Source organism: Pygoscelis adeliae, unplaced genomic scaffold (assembly GCF_000699105.1).
Source record: "Pygoscelis adeliae isolate BGI_AS28 unplaced genomic scaffold, ASM69910v1 Scaffold386, whole genome shotgun sequence".
In the NCBI taxonomy this organism is placed as follows: Eukaryota; Metazoa; Chordata; class Aves; order Sphenisciformes; family Spheniscidae; genus Pygoscelis; species Pygoscelis adeliae.
Genome location: NW_008824940.1, coordinates 2,933,736 through 2,959,163, shown reverse-complemented (window position 1 = coordinate 2,959,163; position 25,428 = coordinate 2,933,736). Strand labels below are relative to the sequence as shown.

The 25,428-nt window shown below is 38.9% G+C and overlaps 1 protein-coding gene across 1 annotated transcript in view; it reads left to right on the top strand.

Annotated features, from left to right (window-relative positions):
* The window catches only part of MAP7D2 (MAP7 domain containing 2), a 58,218-nt gene extending 33,584 nt beyond the window's left edge, over positions 1-24,634 (top strand). The window contains exons 4-16 of the mRNA XM_009325503.1: positions 492-606; positions 1,533-1,631; positions 3,620-3,730; positions 8,156-8,280; positions 9,370-9,497; positions 17,273-17,505; positions 17,894-18,020; positions 19,283-19,487; positions 19,635-19,739; positions 20,984-21,037; positions 21,710-21,788; positions 22,534-22,720; positions 24,385-24,634. Of these exons, the coding sequence (XP_009323778.1) occupies positions 492-606; positions 1,533-1,631; positions 3,620-3,730; positions 8,156-8,280; positions 9,370-9,497; positions 17,273-17,505; positions 17,894-18,020; positions 19,283-19,487; positions 19,635-19,739; positions 20,984-21,037; positions 21,710-21,788; positions 22,534-22,720; positions 24,385-24,634 (1,818 nt within the window). The remainder of the gene's footprint in view (positions 1-491; positions 607-1,532; positions 1,632-3,619; positions 3,731-8,155; positions 8,281-9,369; positions 9,498-17,272; positions 17,506-17,893; positions 18,021-19,282; positions 19,488-19,634; positions 19,740-20,983; positions 21,038-21,709; positions 21,789-22,533; positions 22,721-24,384) is intronic.
* The last annotated feature ends 794 nt before the right edge of the window (positions 24,635-25,428 follow it).

Here is a 25,428-nt window from a genome sequence, read left to right as displayed (position 1 = left end):
GGTATCCTGCAAAGTAACCTACTTTGGGTTTGAAGTGATCATTTATCCGCGTGGCTAGGAGGAGCCACTGGCATTGCAGCAATTTGGCTGTGCTCAGAAAGGGATGGAAAAAAAATCTCGAGGTCTGCATAGACAAGAAGGAGTTAATGCTTGTCGAGCATTATTCTTATACAAATTAAGTCCTGAGCACAGCAGCAGCCTCACCAGCAGGAGCAGATGCTAGGCAGTGATGCAACCTGTGTTATTTACTTAGGCCTCTGTAGTGACCTTAGTGGCTTACAGACAAAGGATACACATATCTGGAGGTAGGTAGTGTGCTGATACCTTCTTTATTCAGTCCTTTTTCTTTTATTGCAAACAAGATCCTGTAATCATCTTGCGTGGAGCAACAGGAGAACTGTGTATTTTTAGCATGGTTTCAGAAGGAGGAAAGAAAAGCCCCCAAAGAACTGATTCAGATTTGCTTTCTGGTTTTGTACCAATATAACCAGGAACGTTTAGAAGCCATGATGCGTCGGTCCCTTGAACGCAGCCAGCAGCTGGAACAGAAGCAGAAGCGATGGTCGTGGGGAGGAGCACTGGCTGCAGGCTCAGGAGGGAGAGACGGTAAGTGAAACAGGCTGCCTGCATTGCAGATCTTGAAGTGCAAAATGCATGAGGTTGTGGAGATGGTAAGGATGATGCATTTTATAGTTAGGGTGGTACTGTAGGGGCTACTGCCTTGGGGCGTGAATAAATGCTTTGTAATTGCTTGCCAGGCTTCCTCTCTCTAATACCTTCTGGGGAGAAAGGTCACTCCGAACTTTAGGAATGCAGATCATTTTAATAGAGTAACCAGAATCTGTTTGGAGGATGCTAAATGCTAAAATTAAAATTTATGCTCTCTCTCCCTTATTCTCTTCCCCCGCATTGTCTTCCCACGCACACAGTTAGCAAATTTAATATTCACCAAAGGACTGAGTGCTGTCTAAGCCTTGCAAAAGATGATCTGCTTTTTGTTTGGTACTTCTAAAAACCTGATGGGAATTTCTAGATGACTATGCAGCGTGTGCAGTTTAAAATAGTTTGGTTTTTTTCCCCACATACTTTTTGTTGCTGCTCTTTTTGATTTGGCTTCAGAACAAATTCTTTTTGTTACATAATCAGTCATGTACTGCTTTTATATTTCAAAAAGATGCATGTTTTCTGTTTTAAATCATATAATTTATTTAAATTTGTCAGGCTTGAATAAACTGATGTTATGGGGAAAAATATCCATGTTTGGGTGATGATGAAATATGACGGTTACTCTCTTTTAAACAGTGTGTAAAAATACATAACTCTAAAAGGGCAAACCCTGTTTCGCATCATAGTTTTCACAGTATGCCATCCAAAAAAGCCAGGAAATTGAATATATATGATAATAAAAAGTCTTTTATACTTCGAGAAAGAAACCAGTTTGTCTTTGTGATGCAGTTTATGCTTAATTCCAGCTCCTCCAACTTATTCAGTAATTTCTTTCACCTCTTTGCTCTGATTTCTCTGCTGTGTAGGTGAATCAGAAAATACCCCACCCCCTGTTCTAGGTTTAGCTGCCAACACCCTTCCTCCAGACCCTGTGACCTCTACTGCTCCTGCTGATTCCTTCAATGGTATTTCAGAGAATCACAGTACCATCATGTCTCGTTTATAACTGTTCTAATCACTGTAATCCATCCACTGATCTTGTCCTTCCTAACCTTTTTCTTATTATTTCAGTCTGGTACTCTACGGCATTACCCTTAGCGATGTGGACCAAATGTCTTTTTAATTTCCTTTTAATTTTGCCATGGAGGAGCAGTGCATGCCTTGCATTCCAGCACAGTAGAGGCATTTCATGGTTTTCTCACTAACTGTAGACTTCTACTGCTCAGATTCTCATCTCTGTTAATTCTGTGGGTGCTCTGTGTTTGTGTGTGTGTGTAAATAAAATTACCCGTATATTTGACAGTTCTAATGGACAGGCACACGTGCAGGTGGTGTTGAAAAAATTTCAGTTGCACAGTAAGAGAAAATGTGTAATGTTTCATCAAAACAGTCCTCTTTTTCCATCTCAAGGGCCTTTTTCTGCAATATTTCACAAAGAAGCAAATTTGGTATAAACAGCCAATGCTGTATTTTCAGCCTCCTGAAGTGGATTTTGGCCAAGCTGCCATTTGTAACAAACTCAAGTAGTTGATGTTGTTTAGGCAATCGCATTTTGTTTTCTTTTGTTTTGTTCAGTTATCTTTTTAAATTATTATTATAAAAGGACTTTATTCTTTTATTATAAAAGGACTTTTTTATTATAAAGGGACTGTGAAGTAGATGAGTGCTCCAAAATTAAGAATGGATTGCATACAGGGTTTCTAATTTTGATTGCAGATGTACTTGGCATTTTGAAGACGTAATGAAGCCTGTGCTTTTAAGAACTAGGTTCCTTCTCTCCCCCCAAAGGAGGAGCTGGGCTTGAATATTACTCCCACAGAATGCACACTAAATGTCCTGGCCATGCTCTCACAGAACTATTATTTCTGTGCAAACAGATTCAAATTTTTGTACTAATTGCTGTTAATGTACAGAGAGATTTGGATGTGCAACTGATGTTTTGTAGCATACCAGCATGGTACCTGCTTTTTTAAAAACGCGAATGTAGAGAATTGTGTTGTTTACTGTAGTAGATGGAGGCAAATGTTGCAGACCCCACTGAGGCAACGTTTCGATGGATGTAATAGGGGATGCAGTAACTTAAGGGCTGTAGAATTAGGGCCGCATATAAGTCTTTAGCTGAAAGTATTTTTTGTTTTGAAAGAAAGAAAATTCAAATTTAAGGGACAAAGCATCTATACCTTTAGCTTCTGAGCATCATGCAGTGATCGTCATATAGTAGTACACTGTAGTAATATGTGAATAACATTTTTCTGTCATTCCGTTGAATAAATGGCAAGGTAGGAAATAGATATTTGTTCAAACAGACTTTGTCAAACAGTATTTTGGAAGAAATAACAGAAACAAAAAAGAAACTACTTGAGGTAGTACCAAGAAGCTTTTTTTTAAAAAAAAAAAAAGAAGAAAAAATAATTTTTCTAACACAAAAAGATAAAGCTAAATGGCTGGTGCCAGATCAGTCATTAAAACAGTTCTCATTGTGCAAATGCACAAATGTTGATTATTTCATTTTTGTATTAGAATAATACCTGAGCTCTACCCCAGCTCTTCCAGACTGAAAGTAGAGGGGAGGGGGAGTGGAGGGGAGGAGTTCAGAGTTGTCATATGTGCAGTTGTTCATTTTCTTTAGGTAACTTTCTGCTTGTGCTGGTATTGAATATCTTGTATGAGGATGGCTTCACTCATTCTGACCTGATATGTAATTATTTGCCTGTGGCAGTATAAAAGATAGGCTACTGTAAAACTGAAATGTTGAATTCACAAGCAGAAAAGTTGCATCCCAAATCATGTCTTATAAAATGCTGGTCCTCCAGCAGTTAGAAAGAACTTACCTCATGCCTTATTCAGTGCTATGATCAGTGGCAAGGGCCAGGAATACAAACATGAGGTTAATTTTGGGAGTTTATCAACACTGTGATGTGAATACAAATATCTTCAATGCGTCTCTCTGCAGCATGTGACAAACTTTCAGCTTCTACAATGAATCTGCCAAAGCAAATGGAATCGCCAATCAGTAAGCGCCTCTCCTCCTCCACAGCGGCAATAACGCATTCCCCCGACAGAGGCAAGTGAATATGCTGGTCTCCTACCAGCATAAACTCCTTCTGCTTAAAGCACTTCTTGTCCATATAGCTGTGTAACTCGCTTATGTCTATTCTTCAAAAGATCTCAAACATTTGAGGGGTTGTAAGTTAATACAATGAAATAGTTCTGCAGCCTGTCTGTCCCAAGACTCTGCTGCCATGCTGGAGAGCCTAGGCCAGCAACAAACGCTGTGGGGTTTTTTTACTGATTCTTTTTCAATTTTTGATACTCCAGCAAACAGGATTGTGAGCACATGCTGTGGCTGCAGCAATTTCCCTTAAGTGTACAGTTTGTGGTCTTCTAGCCAAATAATGAAAAACAAGCAAACCAAACATGTGGCTCGACAATAGACATGGGTTGTACCGTGGGCAGAAGTACATCCCATGAGCCACCTGGGAGACTTCAATCTGGTGACCAGAGTTGTAGAGCCCTTTAATTTGATTTGAAACCCTGATCCATCAGAGGCTCAGGAAAAGATGATCATCTTTCGGGATTAATGGTTACTAAACACTACAGAGAGGACTGAAGGGTTTATCCCACTGTGAACCCTTTGGATTTTTTCAGTTGGTTCTGTGTGTCTTTCTTCCTTTTTCCCCTCTTCTTTTAAACTCTAAGAAAAAAAAAAATTGACTGAAGTGACAACGAAGGCTTATTTCTAGAATGAAAAGAAGGTCAATCTACTTTCATTTCTGAATTGCTTAATGAAAACTCATCAATAGCTTTGAGGTTATTATGATAGATGGCTATATGTATATGCATGTAATAGGAACATCTATGAATATCGTATATAGTTGACGCTTATATTTATGGAGTACGAAGGAATGCAGGCATATTGTATAAATAAGACTTATATAATGCGATGAGACTGCAGATTTTAAATGCAGTCCCAGTATGGCTGGGACATTAGTGAGTAGCTGCGCTGTTATACCAAACGTTTCACCTATTCTACTGGGGGAAAAAGGCAAACCTTTTTCATGCTGAGTCATGAAAGCAACCATTTTGCAGAAGGGAATATGCCTCTGTGTAAGAACAAAATGCAGCACGGTCTTAACCTTACTATATTTATTGTATGTGTGGGAAAATAATTTAAAATGATGGAGAAACTAGAAACCTTTTTTCAGAGGTAATTAAAATTATCTTTAAATATTTTAAATCTCAAGAACTTCAGGATTTTTTTTTTCATTTAACTTAATCATTTCATCATTTTGTTTCAGTTATTTTAATGTAACATTGTTTTATTTCTTTGCATTTTAAATTTTACTTTATTTGCTCCCATCCTTCAGCTCACCGCATGCATCTTAGTCCAATGGAAAACTTTATTGTTTCTCGACTGCTGACTCCCACACAGTCATCTCTAGCCAGAAGCAGAAGTACATTAATGCTTTCTGAGCAGTACAGTAATCCAGGTAAAAATGTGAATTGCTCACTTTGAAACCGTTAAGGTATGGTTTTGGTTGCATTTGAGTAGTTGCTGAAAGAAACGGAGTATTATGAACCAAATGACAATTTACATGATAGTACAAAATCAACGATGAACTAAGTTGTTCATGATAGCAGTGTATTTAAAGGCTTGAAAAAACACATCATCTTGTCTGTCTTGTTCTGGATGTCTTTTTAAAAAGAACATAGCTTTAAAAAAAACAAAAAATTGAATCAACAAAATCACTAAAACCTAAGCCAATGGAAAACTGAATATATTCATTTAAGAACTAGGTTTTTGGACCAGTGTGTGACACCTCTCAGCGGCTTTGTTTGATATATTGTCATCCCCTTTCATACCCAAATAGTATGTAGGACAAAAATCCCAGTGCACCATTTGAGCCTTAATTATTTTTACTAGGGTTCCAGTTCTTTGCTGTTAAATTACTTCTTGCCTTTAACTGAGTGACTACACGTGTATTTTGATATATATATGTGTGTGTACAGATATAAAATGATACTTAGACAGAGCCACTGACAGGAAGGTCTCAGTTCCAGAAATTATTGATCTTCAAGAAACTAAAAATTAGGGTTGATAGTTACTGTTCCTATCTGTAAATGGCAGTCTAATAAAACCCTTATTTTGCAAGCATCTACAAAACTAATGTTTCCAGTCCTGCTAATACTTAGGCATGCCTGACTTCCAGAGTAGTTCCTACTTATAAAGCTATACCTGGTCATAGCGTTTGCTGAAACAAGGACGAAAGTTTAACAGCTGTTTTTACTTTTATTAAAAACAAAAAACCCCCCACCCCAAACCCCACACCCAAATGCCTGTCTACAAAAGGAAGCGTATTATCAGGATAAAACTAGTTAGACGGTAAAAGACTGATCATGTTTATGATCAGTATTTTCGTACACCGTGGTTGAAATAGGCTCAGGTCCTGCATCTGTGCTTTTAATACAAAGCTATTTAAAAATGAATTGCAAACTAAGCCTACTTTCCTTTGTGCGTTACTACTTTGTTACAGTGCATAGGGACATTGATATTGAATGGCTCTAAAATTGCTTCCTTGTTTCTACATTAAAAGCAGCATCTGTTGGAAGCAGAAATGTTGTCATATAGTACTTGGCCCATGAGAAAATTCCCAGTTTACTTACTGTCCAGGGATCAACTACTGCTAAGACTGAACAAAAGCCAACTCGAGATTAGATGAGTATATTCTCCTTAAAATTTTGAGGTGAATTGCTGGGGCCACCTACAGATGTTGTTTTCCATGCTGTATTTGATATTGGAGAAATCAGTAGGGACTTTCTTTGCCCTTCCCCACCCGTTTTGTTTGTAAACTCCCAGCTTTATCTCTCCACCGCAGGATCTTTAAAGTAGCACGCTGGCACGTCTGACAAGGATACAATTTGGCCTGCAAACTGCTTTTTCCTTGAGCTGAAACAGGATTGCTGATTCTGGGAACGGTTCTCTGAACCAGCGTCCTCTTGTCACTTCCTCACAAGGCAGTCAGGCTGTAGCACAGGTTGCAAACGGCACCAATAGTCAGAGTGGCCGTTGACGGTTTTGTCAGTAGTTTTGCTAGCAAAAGGGTTGAGGGAGATCTCCCATTTGTCATGTATTTTTCTCCGTAGAAGTAGCCTCCTGAACAAGAAAGAGGGTTCTTCCTTTTGAGGAGCTCATACTGTGCCTCATGTCATTATATTTGGGTCAAAATTCCTCTGCTCCTGCATTTTCTGTAAGCTTAGAAATGAGGAGTCTCAATTTAAGACTCTTTCTCTAGGGCAATGCATTATTAATGTCACCCTGAGTCAAGACATTCAGGCAAACAGTTGTTATTGGACACTTATAATTAAATTTTTTTTTACAGTTGAAGTAAAAATACTTATCTTAAGCAGCATTTAAGTTTCTGAACATTTTTCTTAATATTCAGTGAACTTTTGCCAACTTGCTGGAAAGCCAGTCAAAGAATACACAGGACCAGTTAAACTTACAAGCATACAAAAAGGCTTCATAAGAAATTTTATAGGAAAGCCCCCAATAAAAAAAGTACTGGAAATGTGAATTCCTTCACATTTGAGCGTAATTACTGCTTTTCCAAAGCCAATATCCTTCTTGACTTCAGTCAAATAAGATTGGAAACACGCTGTCACATGGATGGCTACAATTAGTGTCTGTCTTACTAATAAAGCATATACTCTGTTGATTGTTCTATATGTATGTGAAAGTTTCATCTTAGAAGGCAACGTGAACAAAAATGGGAGTAAAATATCCCATTTTAAAAAAAACCTGTTCATATTGCAAATAAAGAAAAAAACACCCAGAAGGAGTTGCCCTGTAAGCTGTAATGCATGTGTTGCACCCAAATTGATGTCTACCACAAGTAACAATAACTGAAATACCTACAGCACCATTTAGTTTAGGTTTGTTTTGGGGGGCTTTTGGTTGTTTTTTTTTTTTTTTTAATTTAAGAGTAATATTTTGAAAAGCAATTAAGGTATTTAGGAGCCTTTGCCATGTTTAGGCTTTAAAAAAAAAAAAATTCCCTACTCTTCTGTCACCTTTCCTGTTTTGCAGTATTTGTTCAAAAGTCACCCAGCTAGAATTGTTTGATTACTCTTTTTATCATATGCAAAGGAAGCGGGACTTTTCAGAAGGAAAAAGAATCATGGTCGTAGTCAGGTGATTCAAAAGGTATATGAGTAAGAGAGCAATATTTTAGACATGATATTAAAAAAATAAGACCTATAAAAATGTTACTTTCAGTTGAGGCATTTTTAGTAAACGTGGGACCATGCTGAATGTGTATATAATGACATCTTTTGAAGCACTTTTAAAAAAACCTTGAAAACTACCTTTGAACATCATAACATAAAAGTATGCTGTTTTCTCCTCTCCTTTACTTTCTCTGTCTGTGCTCCCTTTTGCTCTTGCTATTGTACTATAACTCTTTAGTATTCCATATCTGTCCTCGTGTAGCACCAGCTAGTCCTCTTAAATCTCCCTACAAGCCTTCCCCCACCCGAAGCACCGACAGAAAGAAGGCAACTTCACCCTCCACTTCCGATGCCATGAAAGGGGCGGCTGCAGCTGAAGTTACTCAGGTGGGTTTGCAATGGTTTTGATTTCACTTCTGGGTAAACTGATGCGGCTTCTCGTTGTTGTCTTTCCCTTTACATTCATAAAAATAATGTTTCTGTTGTAAGAAACAGCAGTAAGAAAGTAAGCCTTGCATGCATCTGTTGCTTTCCTGCTCCTGTTTAGCAGCATTTTAGTATCTTCCTCCTCCTGGGAATCAGTGTTGAGCACTGGTGTTTGGAACAGCAACACCTTTATTTTCAGGGAACTGAAATTTCTGGCACTGGTGTATGTTTCTGGACTTGCCTGTAACTTCTGGGAATGGGGATGACAAACAGGGATCTCTCTACTGAGTATGACTATCCAGTCTTGCTGGTTAATTAGCAAGCTTCACGTATTTTGGAAACTTGCCAAGTATATTGACAATGCCTCTGTTTTATACCAATTGCTTAACTCTTTCTGTGGACATTTTTAATGCTGTTTGCTTAAAAGGTGCATTATTGACCCACTGTAGTTTCCAGAAAAGCAAAGGCAAGTCATTCACCTTCACTGAGTCTACACAATATAAGGCATGTTTTAAAAAATTTATGCTAGGGCTGTAAAATTCACGTAAGGTGCTGTGTCTGGTAATAGTTAATAGTAGGGGGATTCATGCCATCTAAATTAGATGCAAGTGAGAGGACCAAAGCTGGGAGCTAAAGATTTGTGTAGTGTCTTTCTTAGGTATGATTCACAGTGTTAGATCCAGCAGCATCGCTGTGAGATGCCTGGGTGCACTACTGACCGTGTCTTAAGAGGCATTGCAGGAGCATACAGATGATTTTGAAAACTCCATCCAGTGCCACCGCCCCTCCCAAGAACTCTTGGAGAGGCTCTGCTGTGGTGTTACTTATCTGCAACTTGTAAGCTATGTCCATGCAAGACATGGTTGGGGTTTTTTATGTCTATGTAAAATAAAAAAACTATGCACCTCAGTTGTGAGCTGGTGTTTAAAAACCTTTTATCTTAAATATGTTACACAAATCTGTTTTATGCCATCTTGTTAATAAAACTATCGAATACATTTTTGATGTGTTGGTCCTAATTATGGAAACTAAAATAAACTGTGTTTCTAGACTGAGAAGATAAAGAAAGAGAAGCGACCCGCAACACCTGGTTCATCATCTGCTATGGGATCTCCTCTAAGAAGGTCTGATTCTCCTGCTGCCATGTCCAGAAGATCTGCATCACCTGCGACGCCTAAGTATGCCTTTCTTATTAGTGGTCTAATATGCTGTGAGCCTCTTGTTACCTATAAAGGAGGCATAGATTCTTGAGGAACTTCCTTTGAAGAGTTGTGTAAAATGTAGTTAATTTTAGTTATACGTACACACATATACAGATGGAGAGAGAGAGGGATGTAGATGAACAGATATAATATATGTAAAATTGTGTTAGTGGTCACTAGAAACACTTCTCTGCCTTTTCTCAGTCTTCTGAAATTATCACGGTGCATTTCATAATTCATGTGAAATTTTATTTAACATTTCTTTTTAAACATGCTTTTGTTTTATTTGGTTTTGAGAAAACTGCCTAATGTGAAGAAATGCACAGAACATGAGTACTAACTAGAAGTTCCAGCATTTAATATGCATTTCCTATTGCTGGCATGACCATCTGGTTCCGTAAATATACTTAACTGTGCGTCATCTAAACCATCGGTTTTAATCTTTGCTTATTTGCAGACCTCTGTGGGTTTGTTGCTTTTTGTTGTTGGGCTTTTTTTCATGCAGATTTGTGGTCCTACAGCATATCTGGGCTTACTAGCAATTGAGTTGCTTTTCTTAGTTGTCTTTTGCAGACACTCAAAACTGTAGTCTGTGTACCACAGCTTGCAACTCACTAAGCAACCGTGTCTTCAGCTTTCTTAGAAGAGGATATTAAGTCTGGCTCAAAAGGAGAAGTATGCTGAAGTAGTCATGGTCTACAGTAGTTGTCTGATTTTTTTTTTAAATTTATTTTTGTGGGTTTTTTTTTCCCCTAGACCCTGTTCATGGGTCCCACTTCTGTCTTGAAAGTTATCTCCTTTTGTCTGATTTTATTTATTTTTATTTTTTTTTTAATCTGAACCTGGCCACATTCTGAACCAGTCTGGTGATCTCCTTTCTGACAAATTTCTTCTGCTTCAAAAACTAGCTGGTGTTCCTTTTCTGTTTCAGTTCTGAGTGCATAGCCCTTTAGCGGAGGATGATTTTGTGTGTGAATCTGGCGTTAGACAAAATACAGGAAACTATCTGACTCTGGGCATTCTTTCTGTTTTAGACATCCCCTTGCATGCAACTGAGAAGTTGGGATTCTTGATTCGTATTATAGGGCTACAAATTCTCAAACCTTCAATATTATATATATAATGTCAGATTCTGAACTACGTAAATTTTGTGAAGAATGGAATGATATGAAATGTTAATGACAATCAGCTTTTTTCGTTATAATTTTGAGCAGATCACTGACTAGTGGCACTCCAAAATGTACAGAGGAAAGTTTGAGCTATAAAAATGTATATTATTCTGTAAGTATTGATATTCCCTGTTCAGAATGCGTCTTTCAGTTTACTCAGCCAGTATAAAAGACATACCAAGAGCTATATTTAGTTAAGCAAAATGATTGGTGGGAAATGGATTGCTGAGAGTGAAGCACTTCTTGATGGACAGAGATTGCAAAGGTTGGTATAGCTCATCATAGAGACATCGGGGGGGAGATTTTCATGAAACAAACAGACATTTAGTGCTTCATGAAAAAAGTATGCCCTGTCTTAATTTGTAGCACTAATTTCCGTAAAAGGTTAGGCAAAGATGGAGACTTTTTTCCCAGAGGTGCGAGTTATGAGAACCTTTTTACAGTAAAATGCTTTCATGCCTGTAAGGAATGTAAACTACTGTTTTTAGGGGAAGAAGCAGATGATGTAGGGAGGAATTAAGAAGCCTACTGGTGGGTTTCTCTGTGATTGTGAGCCACAGTAGTTATCCTCTTTTTTTTTTCTTTTTTCCTCCCTCGCTTCCTCAAGAGAATCTGATTCTGACTACTGCTAGAAATGTATTACTGAGCATTTAATCTTAACATGGCCCAAGTAGAACACCCTCCTTGACCTTACGAGAGATACAGTAAACAGAGTTTAAATCCATGTTTATTACTGACTGCAGAAAGACAGTTCTGCTTCAACACTCTCGAAACTTCCCCTCAGAAATTTAAAATAAAATAAAAAAGGTGTCCTGATCACCATATTATATTATTATATGAAGATATGCATTTCTTCATACAACTCAAATGCCAGATAACGATCTGGCTGGTCAGTGGATTCAAATATAGGTAGTCAGGCTTTTGGAACCTTCCTTTAGATTGTATAATCTTACCTTTTCATTTAAAATTAACTGTGGAACTTAAGTATAATTTTAACGTGACTAAATATGTAGACATATACTCATTCTCCTTGCAAACCTGACAATCTTTTACAAGTTTAATCTTTCTCCTTCCAGCACACCATATGGCCAAAAGAATACCCTGGAAGAAATAAGAATACGTATTGTACAGCATTAGTAGTTAGTGATCCTGCACAGCACCTTAACTTTGAAAGCTGTTGAGGAAAGAATCAAGTATGGCCAGTGATTTAGGTGATAATTAGCTGTATGCATTTTTCTTCTTAAAAGTATGTGACTTGACATTCAAGTTTTCTTGGTATGTACTAGTTATAGTCCTTCACAGTCATCATCTTGGTTTGTGAGTGGTAGTTGCTTGTTGTCTTTGTATGTTATTTCATTATTTACTAATTATTATCATGGTAAAGTAACTGAAACAGGCTCAAACAAGACAATAAAACTTCAACGTAAAGAGAGACAGTGATTGATGGCGGAATAGGTTTGCAGTAATTACATAAATAAAATACAAATGTTTGAAGGTACAAATTTTACTGAGAAAGTAAAAAATATCAGCCCAAAACATAATGTCCACGACAAAATGAGTGAACAAATATGGACCTGAAAAGGGGAAAAAAAAAATATGTTGAGCAATAATTAAAAGCAAGGAAGCCATTCAAAGCTTGAAGATATTTGAAAAACTAAATATATCAAGAAATGTCACACAAGAAAGAAACCTAAAACTATTGCTTTGAATCCAGTGTGGGTCAGTTGACAAAGATGAAAGTTAATGGATTAGAGAGCTGGGATAATTGAGAAATTATCTGTTATTTTTACAATTGCTATTGGATACTGATTGCGTAAAGTGCTCCTGTTCTTCAGATCTTTCACAAGATCAATAATACCAGTTTTTTTGGTAAATTTTTTTTTTATGCTTTGTCTTCAAAGACCTATACATTAATCAGTTTATTCTTGCGGTATCCCTCAGAGAATAGGTAAGCGTCCTATTTTATAGATTGGCAAAGCAATAAAGCCTGTGTCCTTCACACGTCTTTGGGTAAATAGTCCCTTTGAAATCAATGGGACCTGACTGAATCAAGGAAGTAGGATTTAGTTTTAAGTGTCTTCAGATAAGCCATAGTATAAGCCAGTGGATAAAAATGGAAAGCTCTGACAAGCCTCTATGTTACATTATTTTGCCAAAGCATTACCTCATGAGAAGGAGAAAGGGGCGGGGGGGGAAGGGAGAATGGACTGCAGCGCTGCTGGTGGGTGGTGGTTCTCGGTTCATTTCCAGTTGCCGGTCTGTGTCGCTGTCCTTTGCTCACAGTTTCACTAACTGAACCCCTAACTTGGTGGTTTTTTTGGGTGACGTTCCACTGCAGCCATTGGGACACACTTTGACGTCAGAAATGCGCATGCTCAGTCAAATTACAGAATACCAATGAAATACGAACCTAAAGTAGTACAAAAATCCCAAACTTTTAAAGTTTTAAAAATGACCCACTAGAAAGGTGCCTGCATGTGGTGAATTCCTCACAGAAGTAGCTTCTATGTCCTGCAGTGACCTAGTTTTAGATTTTATTTGATATGTGCTACATTTACTAGTTTTGATCTTTGTTTTGTCTTGGAAAGATAAAAACAATGGGTAGAATGCTGGATCAAGACTATTTTGAGTTTTTTTCAGCAGTTAGCTAGAGAATGGGCCAATTCAAGATTTTGAAAACATCTGTAATAATGCAGCTATCAGAATAACTTTTCTGTAGACCTATGCTGAGTTTGTGCTCTTTTAAGAAATGTAGAAGAGAAATGAATCTGTCTCTGGCTAGAATAGATCAAAACTAAGAGTGAAAGAAAACTGCTTTTGAGAAAATATCACAGCAGAGCAAAAATGTCAGAATCCAGGAATAGCTTGTGATCAGAGCAATCTCAGAGAGCAGGCTTGAGAACATGCAAGTCCTTGGTGTGGTTTCAGCAGAGCTTTTGTTGAATTAATAGGGAGATAGGGGAAAAAAATAATGCAGCTCTGGCATTGCTGCAGATTTCTGATTTAAAGTCAGCCTTCTGACCCGCTGTAACCGATGACCTGTCACGTACCTGACTTTGCAAGAAAGCATGCTGTTCTCTCCCTTGCTGTTTATGGACAAAAATGGGTGTGACCTGACTCATATGTGCTACATGCACTTTATTTTCTAAGCTTAGCAAAAGTAAGCTCAGAACCCCTCTTATGCTTTTCCTGAGACATTCTTCTGCAGTATGGGCTATCCCTCCTTTAATTAAATAAGAGCCACTGTAATTTAAGGACCAGTGGGTCCTCAGACCTGGTAGAGGTTCTTGCGGTGCATGTAGGGGCTCATGATGGGAATGGCTTCTTAGAAGCTGCTGCCCCCATGTCAACACAGGGTGGTTAGGTAAGAAAACTAAGACCTCCTGGAAGGGAGGAAGATGCTTCCTGTACTTCTGTATTCCCCTGTAAAATCTAGTGACTGAGATGAGCAAACTTTCAGACAACTAACATGCTACCACTTCTTAGATTTTGGGGAGTTGTCGCCTTAATTCTCTGATCCTCATCAGGCACACTTCTGCGTTCCCACATTCTTACCAGGGTTTCATTACATCCCTTTCCTTTTCTTCCAAGGCTAAAATAAAACACTTCTTAAACCTAAGCAGACCCCTACGCAAGCGTTTATACATTTTCCCTTAATAATCCCATTTTTCTATCTTCGCAGTCAAGTTTGGCCCTTTCTGGTATAAAGTAGCATAATTTAAATAGTATTAGAAGGAGTGGGCTTTTTCCAGTAACAATTCTGTCCGTGTCTAGGAATGTTAAAGATGCTAAGTTGACAATATCTTTTAAATGCAAGGGGGAAAACAGTGTTCATTTAATACTTTCTACTGGCATCCAATAAATGATTTAAACTTTCTGAAAAAGTATTCTTATTTCTGATGGGCTTTCTGTTTTTCACTCCTCGCACTACACTGTCGTCCTTGCAGTTATCAGTCTTTTATATGCTTCTCCCTTTTAGTTGCTTTAAAACAAGCAAAGCCATACTTGTTTCTTGTTTTTTCTGGCAGAACAGCCAGTAAGAAAAAATTTCTGTAGGTCTAAAAGTTCAAAGATTCATTACTTAAATAATAGATTCAGCACATGTTTCTAGTCCAACAAGTAAGTTGTGCAGCCTGTCTGCTCTAATTCCCATGCAGTGCAAGATACATGGCTGTCATGACTAGACTTCTTCCTACCAACCTTTTTAATTTGATTGTCATGTCTTTATTAGAGAACAATTACTTCTGTGCTAATACTGAAAATGACTCAGCCTTAGTTATGTGACTGTTTTGCTCCTCCTGTCACAACAAGTTAAATAAAAAGCATTGCAAGGAGTGTGTGGTAAAGTTGGAAATGTAAACCAAAGAAAGCAAGAAGGGACTATGCTTTGAAGAAGTGTCTGATAAGCAAGAAGCATCCTCTGTGCTGCAGAGAAGCATAAGAAAGGTTGTTTGCTTTTTCTTTACACGTTATATTTTTGAGGTGCAGTTGGAAATGACTGTAATGGTGAGGCACATATGAGATGTACATAAGTAGGTGGGGCCTTGAAATCTCTGCCTTTGTCTTTAGGAGGACCTGGGAATCCGTCTATATCCTAAAGAGAAAACTAAAGACAATGCTAAAACCAGACCTGGTCAATACCAACCAATCTCATTGGCTTCTCCCATTGCTGTTTTTTTACGAGACCTGGAAACAGACTTGCCTGTCCACGTCTTCCAAAGCCTGTTTCTGTCACGGAGCAGCAGGAGCAGGTTGCCCTACAAGGCAGGGTAAGCCAGGAGCCATGGGTGGCAGCAGGGCAGACAAGGACAGGGACCTCACCCACAGGACCCCATCCCACAAAAGACAAAAGAAGTGACCAGGGCAGGTCTGGCGATGGTGACCAGGATCAGCCAAGAGTCCAGTGATAGCCAGTAAAGGCCTTAATGAGGCAGGTCCAAGGACAAGCCAGGACATCAGGGCAGGGTCAGCAGGTTAGGAGGCTGGGTACCGGCGTGCCTACAGCTTAGTTCAGGCAAGGACCAAGGGTGAGGACCTGAGGTGACAGGGAGCTCTTGGGCCTGCGGGCAGAGGGTACCTGAGCTGAACTTCAAATTTAGCTGGGTGCTACTGTTCCACCAGCCCAAGGGCTTTTTGGAGTCTGTGATGGCTCTTCAGTGGGAGTAAGAGAGTACGGGTGGTGTGATGTTTTGCAGTCTTTTCCTCCCCACAAACTGGGCAGCTCTGAATGAGCTCCCTGTATTCTGGTGTCTCAACCTCTTTTACATGCAGCATAATATGTTAGAAAATAACCCTTTCTTCTCCTGAATTCTTGAATTGGGGAGGAGTTGAAAGACATTTAATTTTTGTCTCTCTGTAGTGCAAATGCTGTTCTGGTTATAATAGTCTCTGGCCACACAATACTGTAGCTGCACCTATACAAATCTTTCCACTCTAGTCCATTAATTTTCAGCCACTGTCCATGTTTTTCATGCTTGTGGTCTGCCAGAATGAGTGTATAGTCCAGAAAACATGTTGTAGTATATGAAACTCTATATCATGTAGATGAAAACAGTGGTGTGGGATAATACATTTCTATCATAATTGCATATCCATGAGGAAGGTTAAAACTACATGTGTAATGTTCACTTTAATGTAGCATTATTTCTTCTAATGGGACTCACATAAATCATTATTTTAAGATTGTAATCTCTTTAATTCCGTACCACTTAGTCACACAGCCCAGCCTTTCTTGATGTTACGAGTATTTAGTGCTAGTTACTGGCGTTATGGTGTTTGCGTGTGGTTTTATGTTTCCTTGTATTCTGTTCTCTTTAATGTGCACATATTTTCAGTGAATATCTAGTATCTTTTTTCCCTTCTGCTTTCCCAGAGATGACGTCAGGGTTATCATTTCACCTAAAGTATGCAACAGCCAAATGAGCCATCAGCTGCATTGCTGCTGTGCATTGCCATCACCACAAGTGCAGCCGTGTGAAAGGTTGCAGGGGCTGAGTTTTGAGCCTTGAATCTGTTGTGTTGGTGCTGATTAAAGCGCTAACTGAAACAGTGGAGCTGACTGTACAATGGTTTGGTCAGTTCTGTCTCTTTTTGTGGTGCCCAGCTTTACCTTGGTATACAGTAATATTTGGTGCTATTTTAAAAATCAGATACTGTTACAAAAAGACCGTGTTTGAGAAGGCTGTATTCCCATGAAAGCAGCACATTGCAACTCATGATAATTGCTGCAGAGAGAAAGCAGCCATAGCTTTGCTTTAAATGTTGAGATGGACTACTGAATACAGTAATGTTGACAAAGCTGTTATGAAATGGCCATATGAAAATCATTGGGTTTAGGTAGTACATGATGTCATATCTCTTTCCAACAACTTGGACAGTATTATTGGTCTTTTTAAATGAGAATTTTCTGTGATCATTTGCACTTGCATGGCAATTCACTGCATTTCAGCAGGGATAACTGCTGAAAACAACTGATATTACTATGTAGCCAGAGACAAGAAAGAATGATATACGTAAAGACAGAGCCTGATTCCAAGTTGCATAATGAATGGCCTGGCTTTGATTTTTGTTTTCCCTCATTAGGACAGTTGCAAAGACTTATCCTCAGTCTCCTAAAAACGCCAAACAATATCCAGCTTCTCCTGTGAAGCATCGTGCTACTTCTAATCTCAACCAGGAAACTCCTAAAAAGAAAGCAGACAAGGAGAAAGAAAATGTCAGTCATCAGAAATCCCCGGGAGCACGCACTGATGAGGCAGGCCAGGTGGCTTCTGAGAAGCATGTGCCTTCTGCAGGAAAAACTGAAAATAGCGAAGGTGAGTCTTACTGCAAGAATAAATTGCAAGGTATCGTGGGTCCGTGAGGCTTTTAAACAGTGATGAACTGTTCTTTTTATGAAGCTGCTCAGTCATGGATTTATGAGAATGTGTAAAGGTACATAGTAGAACCAGTAAATGTATAGTTTTCACCAGGGTTACCCATGTATGAAAAACACTTGTTAATGAGGATGTGAAAATGTTGAAATCCAGGGATGTCCTTACCTATCCCATACTCTATCTGCTGAAAATGCTGATGTATGCTTTTGAAAAGCAAAGATGTCATACCAGCGTGAACCAGGCCCATTTTAGCCTCTGTTTGAGTGTGGAAGTGCTGGGCGCTCTCAGTTCCCTGCCTAACTTTCCACCCATGGTCGTCTTCTCCCAGGGAAGATCACGGCAGGAACAACTGATGCAGAAGAAGCCTCAAAAATTCTAGCTGAAAAAAGACGACAGGCCCGCCTGCAAAAAGAACAAGAAGAAAGGGAGAGACAGGAAAGAGAAGAACGGGAGAGGTATCTCTGTTGATTTGTGAAAATTATTACCTAAAATTATTACCTAATAATTTAACCCCTATCACTGAAGATGCTTGAAACTGTGGTGGTTTTAGAATCAAGGCGGGAGCTTACATGTAAGTGTTAATTTCTTTCAATTTGGACCCGTAGTTCATTATTGTCTTTTGCTGTCTTTATGACTAGTGAAGTTAAAAAATAATAATTTGGCCTCTTTAAGAAGCCTGAAGAACCTTACTACTCATCCAAATACTTCAGGTATGTCCACACTGCAGTGGATACCTGAAGTATCTTATTTTGTAAAAAAATATTTGAGGCAGTTTTAAACGAGCTAGTTCACACAGAAGAAACAGTCTTGCGGTAGTAACGTATGCCTTAAATGGCAAGGCTTGTATCCTTCAACAAATTAACCTGAAGCTTATCTCCCTGCCCAGCTCTGTTGTAGGCAGTTAAGGGCTTTAAAAGCATGGGCATGATGAAGGTTGCTGTGTCTAAGCAGTGAAATTCTGGCTCTGTTCTGGGAGCAAGCTTTTAGGTCGTTCTCCCCATTGGATGCTGGTTGCGAGTGTCAACAAATCATGCCCTTCCTTCAAGCCCCTAATATTGAATCACTAACTCTGCATGTCTAAATTCAACTTTGTCTGTTCTTATTGAAAACATGGGGGGGGAGGGGAAATTTGGAAACATGTCCTGAATCCCTGATATGCGAGGATGAGAATGATCAGTTGTCAAAGCAGCCCTTGAATGTGGTGACAAAGGAGCATGATGTCCCTGAGTGGGCCAGGGAACAACACGGGTGGAGTTTAGGCCCACTCTAGTGTACCACTGTGTTTCGTGGACTTTGTTTGCTGCTACTTATCCAATCAGTTTATCTTTGGCTGAAACAAAGGAAGAAAGTACTTGCTTGTTTGTAGATACCAGCATTCTGGGTGTGAAGTACAGGAGAAGAGGGATGTTTTTATTATTGAAGTTCTAATTGAAATTAGAATGGAAATGTTCTCTTTTCTTTGACACTTTTTTTTTTTCAAGGGAAACTATAATTTCTAGGAAATACTTTAGGCAGTGAAAATAAGATTGGAATCAAAGTTTGATAGCAACCTGAATTCCGGGCATGTGCTCAACCTCTTTGCTGTATCTTGTCGTTTTTCATGAAACTGTGCGCTGATGCATATATTGTCAATTACTGCTGATTGCGTGCCATACATACAATAGGATTCATGTTAAACAAGATGAAACCTTTTCAACGTACTGTTATATTTTTGCAGGCTTGAAAGAGAAGAACAGAAAAGAAAGGTAGAAGAAGAAAGACTTCGTCTAGAGGAAGAAGCTCGTAAGAAGGAGGAGGAAAGAAAACGTGAAGAAGAAGCAGCTAGAAAAAAGGCAGAAGAGGAGGCCAGGAGAAGAGCTGAGGAAGAACAAATGCTAAAAGAAAAGCAAGAAAAAGAGCTCCAAGCCAAACTTGAGAAACAGGTACCATCTCAAACATGAATGTGAAACTTTATATACATATATATGTATACATATATTTATATATACATATAAATAAGTACTCTATAGTATCTGGTAATCTGCCTGAAATAAATAATGGCCCTATCATATTTTACACATTTTGATTAGAGGGAAGAAGCAGAAATCAAAGCCCGTGAGGCAGCTGAACAACTTCGTCTTGAAAGGGAACAAATCATGCAGCAAATTGAGCAAGAAAGGCTGGAGCGGAAGAAGGTAGATATTTGCATCTCATTTGAGAGAATTATCTCATTTCTTGTTTAAATACATAACCCAGGAAGTACACAATAGTATCTAGAAATAATAATCTGGAGGGATTACGGATTGATATTTATGCCTAACTTAGTATTTGCTACTTGCATGTTAGGGGAAAGCGGGCATCAAAATTTGTAACGAAGTGGAATTGCCTAAGGCAAACGACTTTCTACTAGGCACTGAACAAACATAGAATTAGCCTCTGCCCACAAAGTTAAATGCCCGAGACAAACAGGGAACGGCATGCCAAGGCAAACGTCGAATGCCGCCCAACCCAGGACATCACAGACTATTGGGGAACATGAGTGACTTTGTTTTAAAACTTACACAACAAAAGCTCCGTGTCATTAATTGAGAAAGTTAATGTGATTAACAAACAGGTTTTTTGCCACCTGGCTTGTCTCTGGTTGCATTACGCAGAGGCAGCAGGGCTGCCTGGCCATTACTGCACAAGGAAATGGCTGGAGCTGCATAACTTAGCTTTGTCTGCAGCTCTGTGGCAGGAAAAGAGAGAACAACTGCAGAGCTGCAGAATCTCTGCCTGGTTATAAAAGGTCGTCTTTCCATGTATGTTGTTCCAGTATGTTATTTTTTACTGTTCACCACTGAGCTGGAGGTGTGTTGCAGCTGCAGATTAGAGTACCAAACCAAAGTATCTTTAAATTCGAAATAGTTTCCTTTCACACACTAGTGCAAAGAGAGAAGGTTTGTTGGGAGGGTTTTTTTTAATGAACAAAGAGGAAAACAGAAGTATTTTAGGGTAATGCCCTACACATTTCCAGCAAGAATAACTTCAGGTATTTCATTTTACTCTTCCATTCCAAAAAGCTTAACTGTTTTTAAAGGAACTATTTGGAAATAGTTGGAAAAGCAACTAGATGAAAACAATGGCTGTTGGTTTTAAATAAATGTCTTGTTCCAGAGCTGAGCACAATTCATAACTGCAAACACCTGGTATTAAAACGTTTGTCTCTAAATTGTATCTACTGAGAAAGTCATGTTCTGTGAGACTGATATGTGAAAGCCAGCTCCCAGGTGTTTTCTATCTTTTGTTTTCTTTATGTTTCTTATTTATTCTCCCTTTTTCAGGACAGGCAGGGTCATGACTAGAGAAGTTTTTCTTTTTGTCTTTTTTCTCCTTTAGCAGTCTCTTTTGTTAAATATCCTGTCTGCCTTCTCATCCTCCCATTTATTTTGATTTCTAGAGAATAGATGAAATAATGAAGAGAACAAGGAGGAGTGAAACACCAGAAATAAAGGTATGAAACAGTGTGTGGTTGCAGGGGGCGTTTGTTTTGTTTTATAACACATATGTGAAAATTAAACTCTAGAGTAGTTCCATGTTAGTAGGTATACTTAGATACGCTCTATACCTAAATTGTAGTTGCATTTTGAATTGAGAATGACTGTTGCTGTGTCAGTTATCGTGTGCTGCTGCTACAGAGACAGTTTTACACAACTGTTGCAGACTTACCTCCCTCACTATCTAGCAAGGTGGCAAGAGCCTGTTCCTGGATGCTGGAGCTGTAATGTTTGCTGCTGTGATGTATCTTCTCCTGCTTTGTACCAGCCAGTGAAGTAGTTACTGAGCTGTCCGTGTTGAGCCTGCCAGGAATGTAGGATTGAGAATAAGGCAGTTGTGTCCAGCTAGGAAGTGACAGAGTGTCAAGTTTTCACTTCTATTCTAAGTTTTCTACTAAGGAAACTGTTTCTTCAGTTGCTTTCAGAGAATGTTTTCTTTTTGAAGTAAAAAAAAAAACAAAAAAAATCCTATACCTGATTAAAAAGGGGGGGGGGCGGAATCCTCTCTTGCTGTCGATGACCTTTGACCACCTGGTGGCCCTGGGCAGTCTCTCAAGTTTCTAGTCCAATCAGTTCCATGAAGGTTACAGTCCTTTGTCTAATACAGTTGACTCATTACTTGGTTACAGAAGGAAGAGCCAAAACTGGAGGTACCATCAACTTTGAATGTGGAAAAGCAACCAAAGGCCCTTATTCTCAACCAGCCGGGTAAAAATCGCCTTATTTTTTCTGACCTGTTTCCACAGTTAGTTCTTTTCAGAGTTTTGTAATCTCAGACAGGGCACTGTGTATTATCACAGGTTCCTTGCTTTCATCTCTACAGCTACATTTGCGTCAGTGACAAATGTAAGAAATTGGAGACTCAGCTTTGTTTTGCCACGCAAGCAGAAGCAGAAGAAAGTTCCTCCTCCATTTTTAGTACCTGACATAGTATTTCTGTAAATGAGAAGTTCCAGTCTGCCAGTAGGTTTGGTTGCTGCAATCTACCTTCAAATTTTGTAGGTAGAAAATTTTTGCACACAACCAAGCTTGCAAGCTTTTTATAGCATCGCTCCAAATCTTAATTTAATTTTATTGCATTGCTCCAAATCTTAATTTAATTTGACTTGATGAAAAAAGCACGTGTTTAAAGAATTATTAAAGAAAATATACATATCTGGCATTTATCTATATTTTGTTTACTTCCCCAGGCTAAGGCTTTTAGTATGTGACATAAAAGATACCACCTTCCCTTCCTGTTTCCTCAATCTCAAAAGATGGAGCATAAAGAGCAATTTTAGAGTGAAAAAGAGGATTGACAGTATAGTATGATGAGTTGTAAATGAAACTGAGTCCTACTGTGTTGTCAGTCTTCCTTTCTACTTGATCTATAACTTAAAAGCATTTGTGATTCTTTTAAAACTATTTAAAGAAAGAAGTTGCTACTGGCATAATTTCTAACCTTCTTTTGTAGAGATCAATGGATTGGCAACCTGCCTGAAAAATAAAAGCTTAGAAAGTGCTGCCTCTGTAATCCCTTCCCAAGATGTAGTTGCTAATGGACTGAAGTCAGTTCCAGGACTTATTCAGCTGGAAGCTGTTGATGGGAAATCCAACAGCATGGAAGATTCAACAGATGAGGTTCAGTCCATGGATGTGAGGTACAGACTGTATCTACCGATAGAAATTGTGGAGTTCATATTAGACACGCAATAAGTTTTCTGTTTCACTTGTTAATACTTCGCTGCTTTACTTCTCACCTACCCCGCAACGTGGCAATCAGGTGTCTACTGTGGTGCACTCCACTCCTGTCAAGATGCAGATTGGTTGTTTCAGACAAGAGTCAACAGAACCTCATCTCACTCTCACGTATTTGGCGGGGGGGGGGAGGGCTCTGAAATCCTTCTACAGTCCTTACTTACGGATTCCATACAAGTTTGCCCAAACCTTTCAGATTGTTCTGTGAAAGTAGCTACTACAAGATATTGTCAGATGTCACCATTTTTTTTATTTGTGTCAAGACTGCGTAGCTATGATGTGTGAGCTTTTCTCCTTCCATACAAACAGAATAAAGAAAATAATTAATTTAGAATTTGCAGTACTTAACTGGAACAAATGTATGGAAATCAGTAAATAACTTCATGTGTATTCAATACTGTTGGAATTTGGTGGAAGGACTTGCAGGAAAGAAGGAAGTTGATAATTTAAGGCTGCTATGAGAAAGCTAGCTCTGAATTTTAAACATGGAATTTTTATACGGTGCTTCCTTAATCAGCAAGCCAACTTAACCTCTCATACCGTTTCAGTGTTTCCAGTAAATCTGCATAAATATGTAAGAAATGCCCTACTGGGACAGACCAGAAGTCCATCTAGCCCATTACTTGGTCTCAGAGAGGATCAGTAAGACAAACTAGTTAGGGAGAGCACCTGAGCCCACCACTTTCTGCAATCCGAGACCACGCAGAAGTGTTACATTAGGGACGTTAGAGGGTACAACTCTGCCTTGCCCTTTGAAATACCCACCGATGGGCCTGTTGCCCATGAGTTTATCCAACTCCTTTTTCAACCTGCTGATAATGTTGGCATCCAGGACCTCATCTGGCAGGAAGCTCCGCAGTACAGTCCTACTAGGTAAATTATATTCTTTGATCTGTGTTAAACCCAGTCTCTTACTAGTGTCATTGGGCACCCCCTAGGTTTTGTGTTGCAGCATCTGATGCGCAATAGTTTTGCCCTCAACTTAGCCACCACTCCTTCATGGTTTTAGAAATCTTTGCGAAATCCTTCCTCTGCCTTCTCTTCTCCAAACTGAAATGCACTAGCCTTACTAGTCTTGGCAAAGCGTCGGCTGGTAGCAGCACTTCTTAAATTAAATTCTAGGATATTTAATGTCTGAAGTGTATCATAAGGTCGTAAGAAATAACTTTTAAGTTGCGAAGTGTGAGTGCTTTAGGTAAATGTTTGCAGGGTCAGGACAATAATTTGCAAGATGCAATAAACATTTAAGTAAGGGAATGGTGCAGGGACTGAAATAATGAGTTTGCAGTAAACTACCAGAAATGTGTTTTTAGGAGGTGAGTGTTCACATCACACAGCTACCACAAACCTTCATCTTTAAGTAACATAGATTAAGTATGACCTTCCATCCTGAACAGGGTAACCTGTTTTTGTTTGGATGGGGACATATTCTACGTAGAGGCTTGCTGCAGCTGGCCTTAAGATAAGTAGTAGTTTTTGGACAGTCAGAAGATTAGTTTGGTTGTTGCTAAATGAAAAGTTACACACCTCTTATTCTGCATCTTCCTTTTGTTTATCTTTTGTATAGCCCGGTTTCAAAAGAAGAACTTATCTCTATCCCTGAATATTCACCCATGAATGAACTCATGCCTGGTGTTTCTTTGGACCAAAATGGGACAAGTAATGCCAAGGCTCTTGAAGATCTCTTGGATTTCACGGGCCAAGCTACGTACTCCAAGATGTCCAGTGATACCATTAGCCTAGATGACTGTAACAAAAACTTGATTGAGGGATTTAACAGTCCGGGACAGGAAAATACACTTAATTCTATCTGTTGACAGCCTCGCTTTTCAGCAGAACAGATAAAGGTACAGTATTGTGATAAACATACTAGATATGATAAATTGCTGTGATTACTTACGAGCTTCCCAGAAAAATATAGCAGTTGCAAACAGCATATGTGGAGAGACGAAGAAAGCTGGTGTTTCCAGATATTTAAATTCAGCATAATCTTTCATATTTGCAGCTCTTTGTAAATTGGCATCATATGCAAACTGAGCGTATCATAGCAACCGAAAGTATCCAGTAAATGGAAGCATTTCCTTTATCCAGAATATATCAGAATATAGTGAGAAGAGTTGCTTTTTTTCCCTTCATTACTACAATACCTTTCCTATAAGTCTTGAGAGCCTATTTGCATGAAGAAAACAGTTAAAAGTGGGGCCAGCCTGGAAAATGGTAGTTATTGTTGCCGCTTACTCTTTTCTGCTGCTGTAAGTACTTGCAGCACGGTGTAGAATCACTTATCCTGGAAAGCCAGCAAGCAATATGAAAAAAGCATAGTAGGCTTCAGTGACAGTTTCGAAGTACAATGCCACAACCAATTGTTTTGAAAGAGCATACTCTAAATTACCAAACTGAGGTCATCTAACTTGCATAGCTGACTTGATATTCTTCTCTCTCTTTTTTTAATTGACAGAGGTAGCAATTTGTGGAGGATATATATCCCTGTGATGCTACTGGCAGTAAGATATGAGCTTGTCACTTGAAAAAGCTTCTGCAGTCCTTGAACACTGGATTTCAAATAATCAGAGCTGAATATAACTTTGTCTTCCCAGGGAATGTGTTGAAT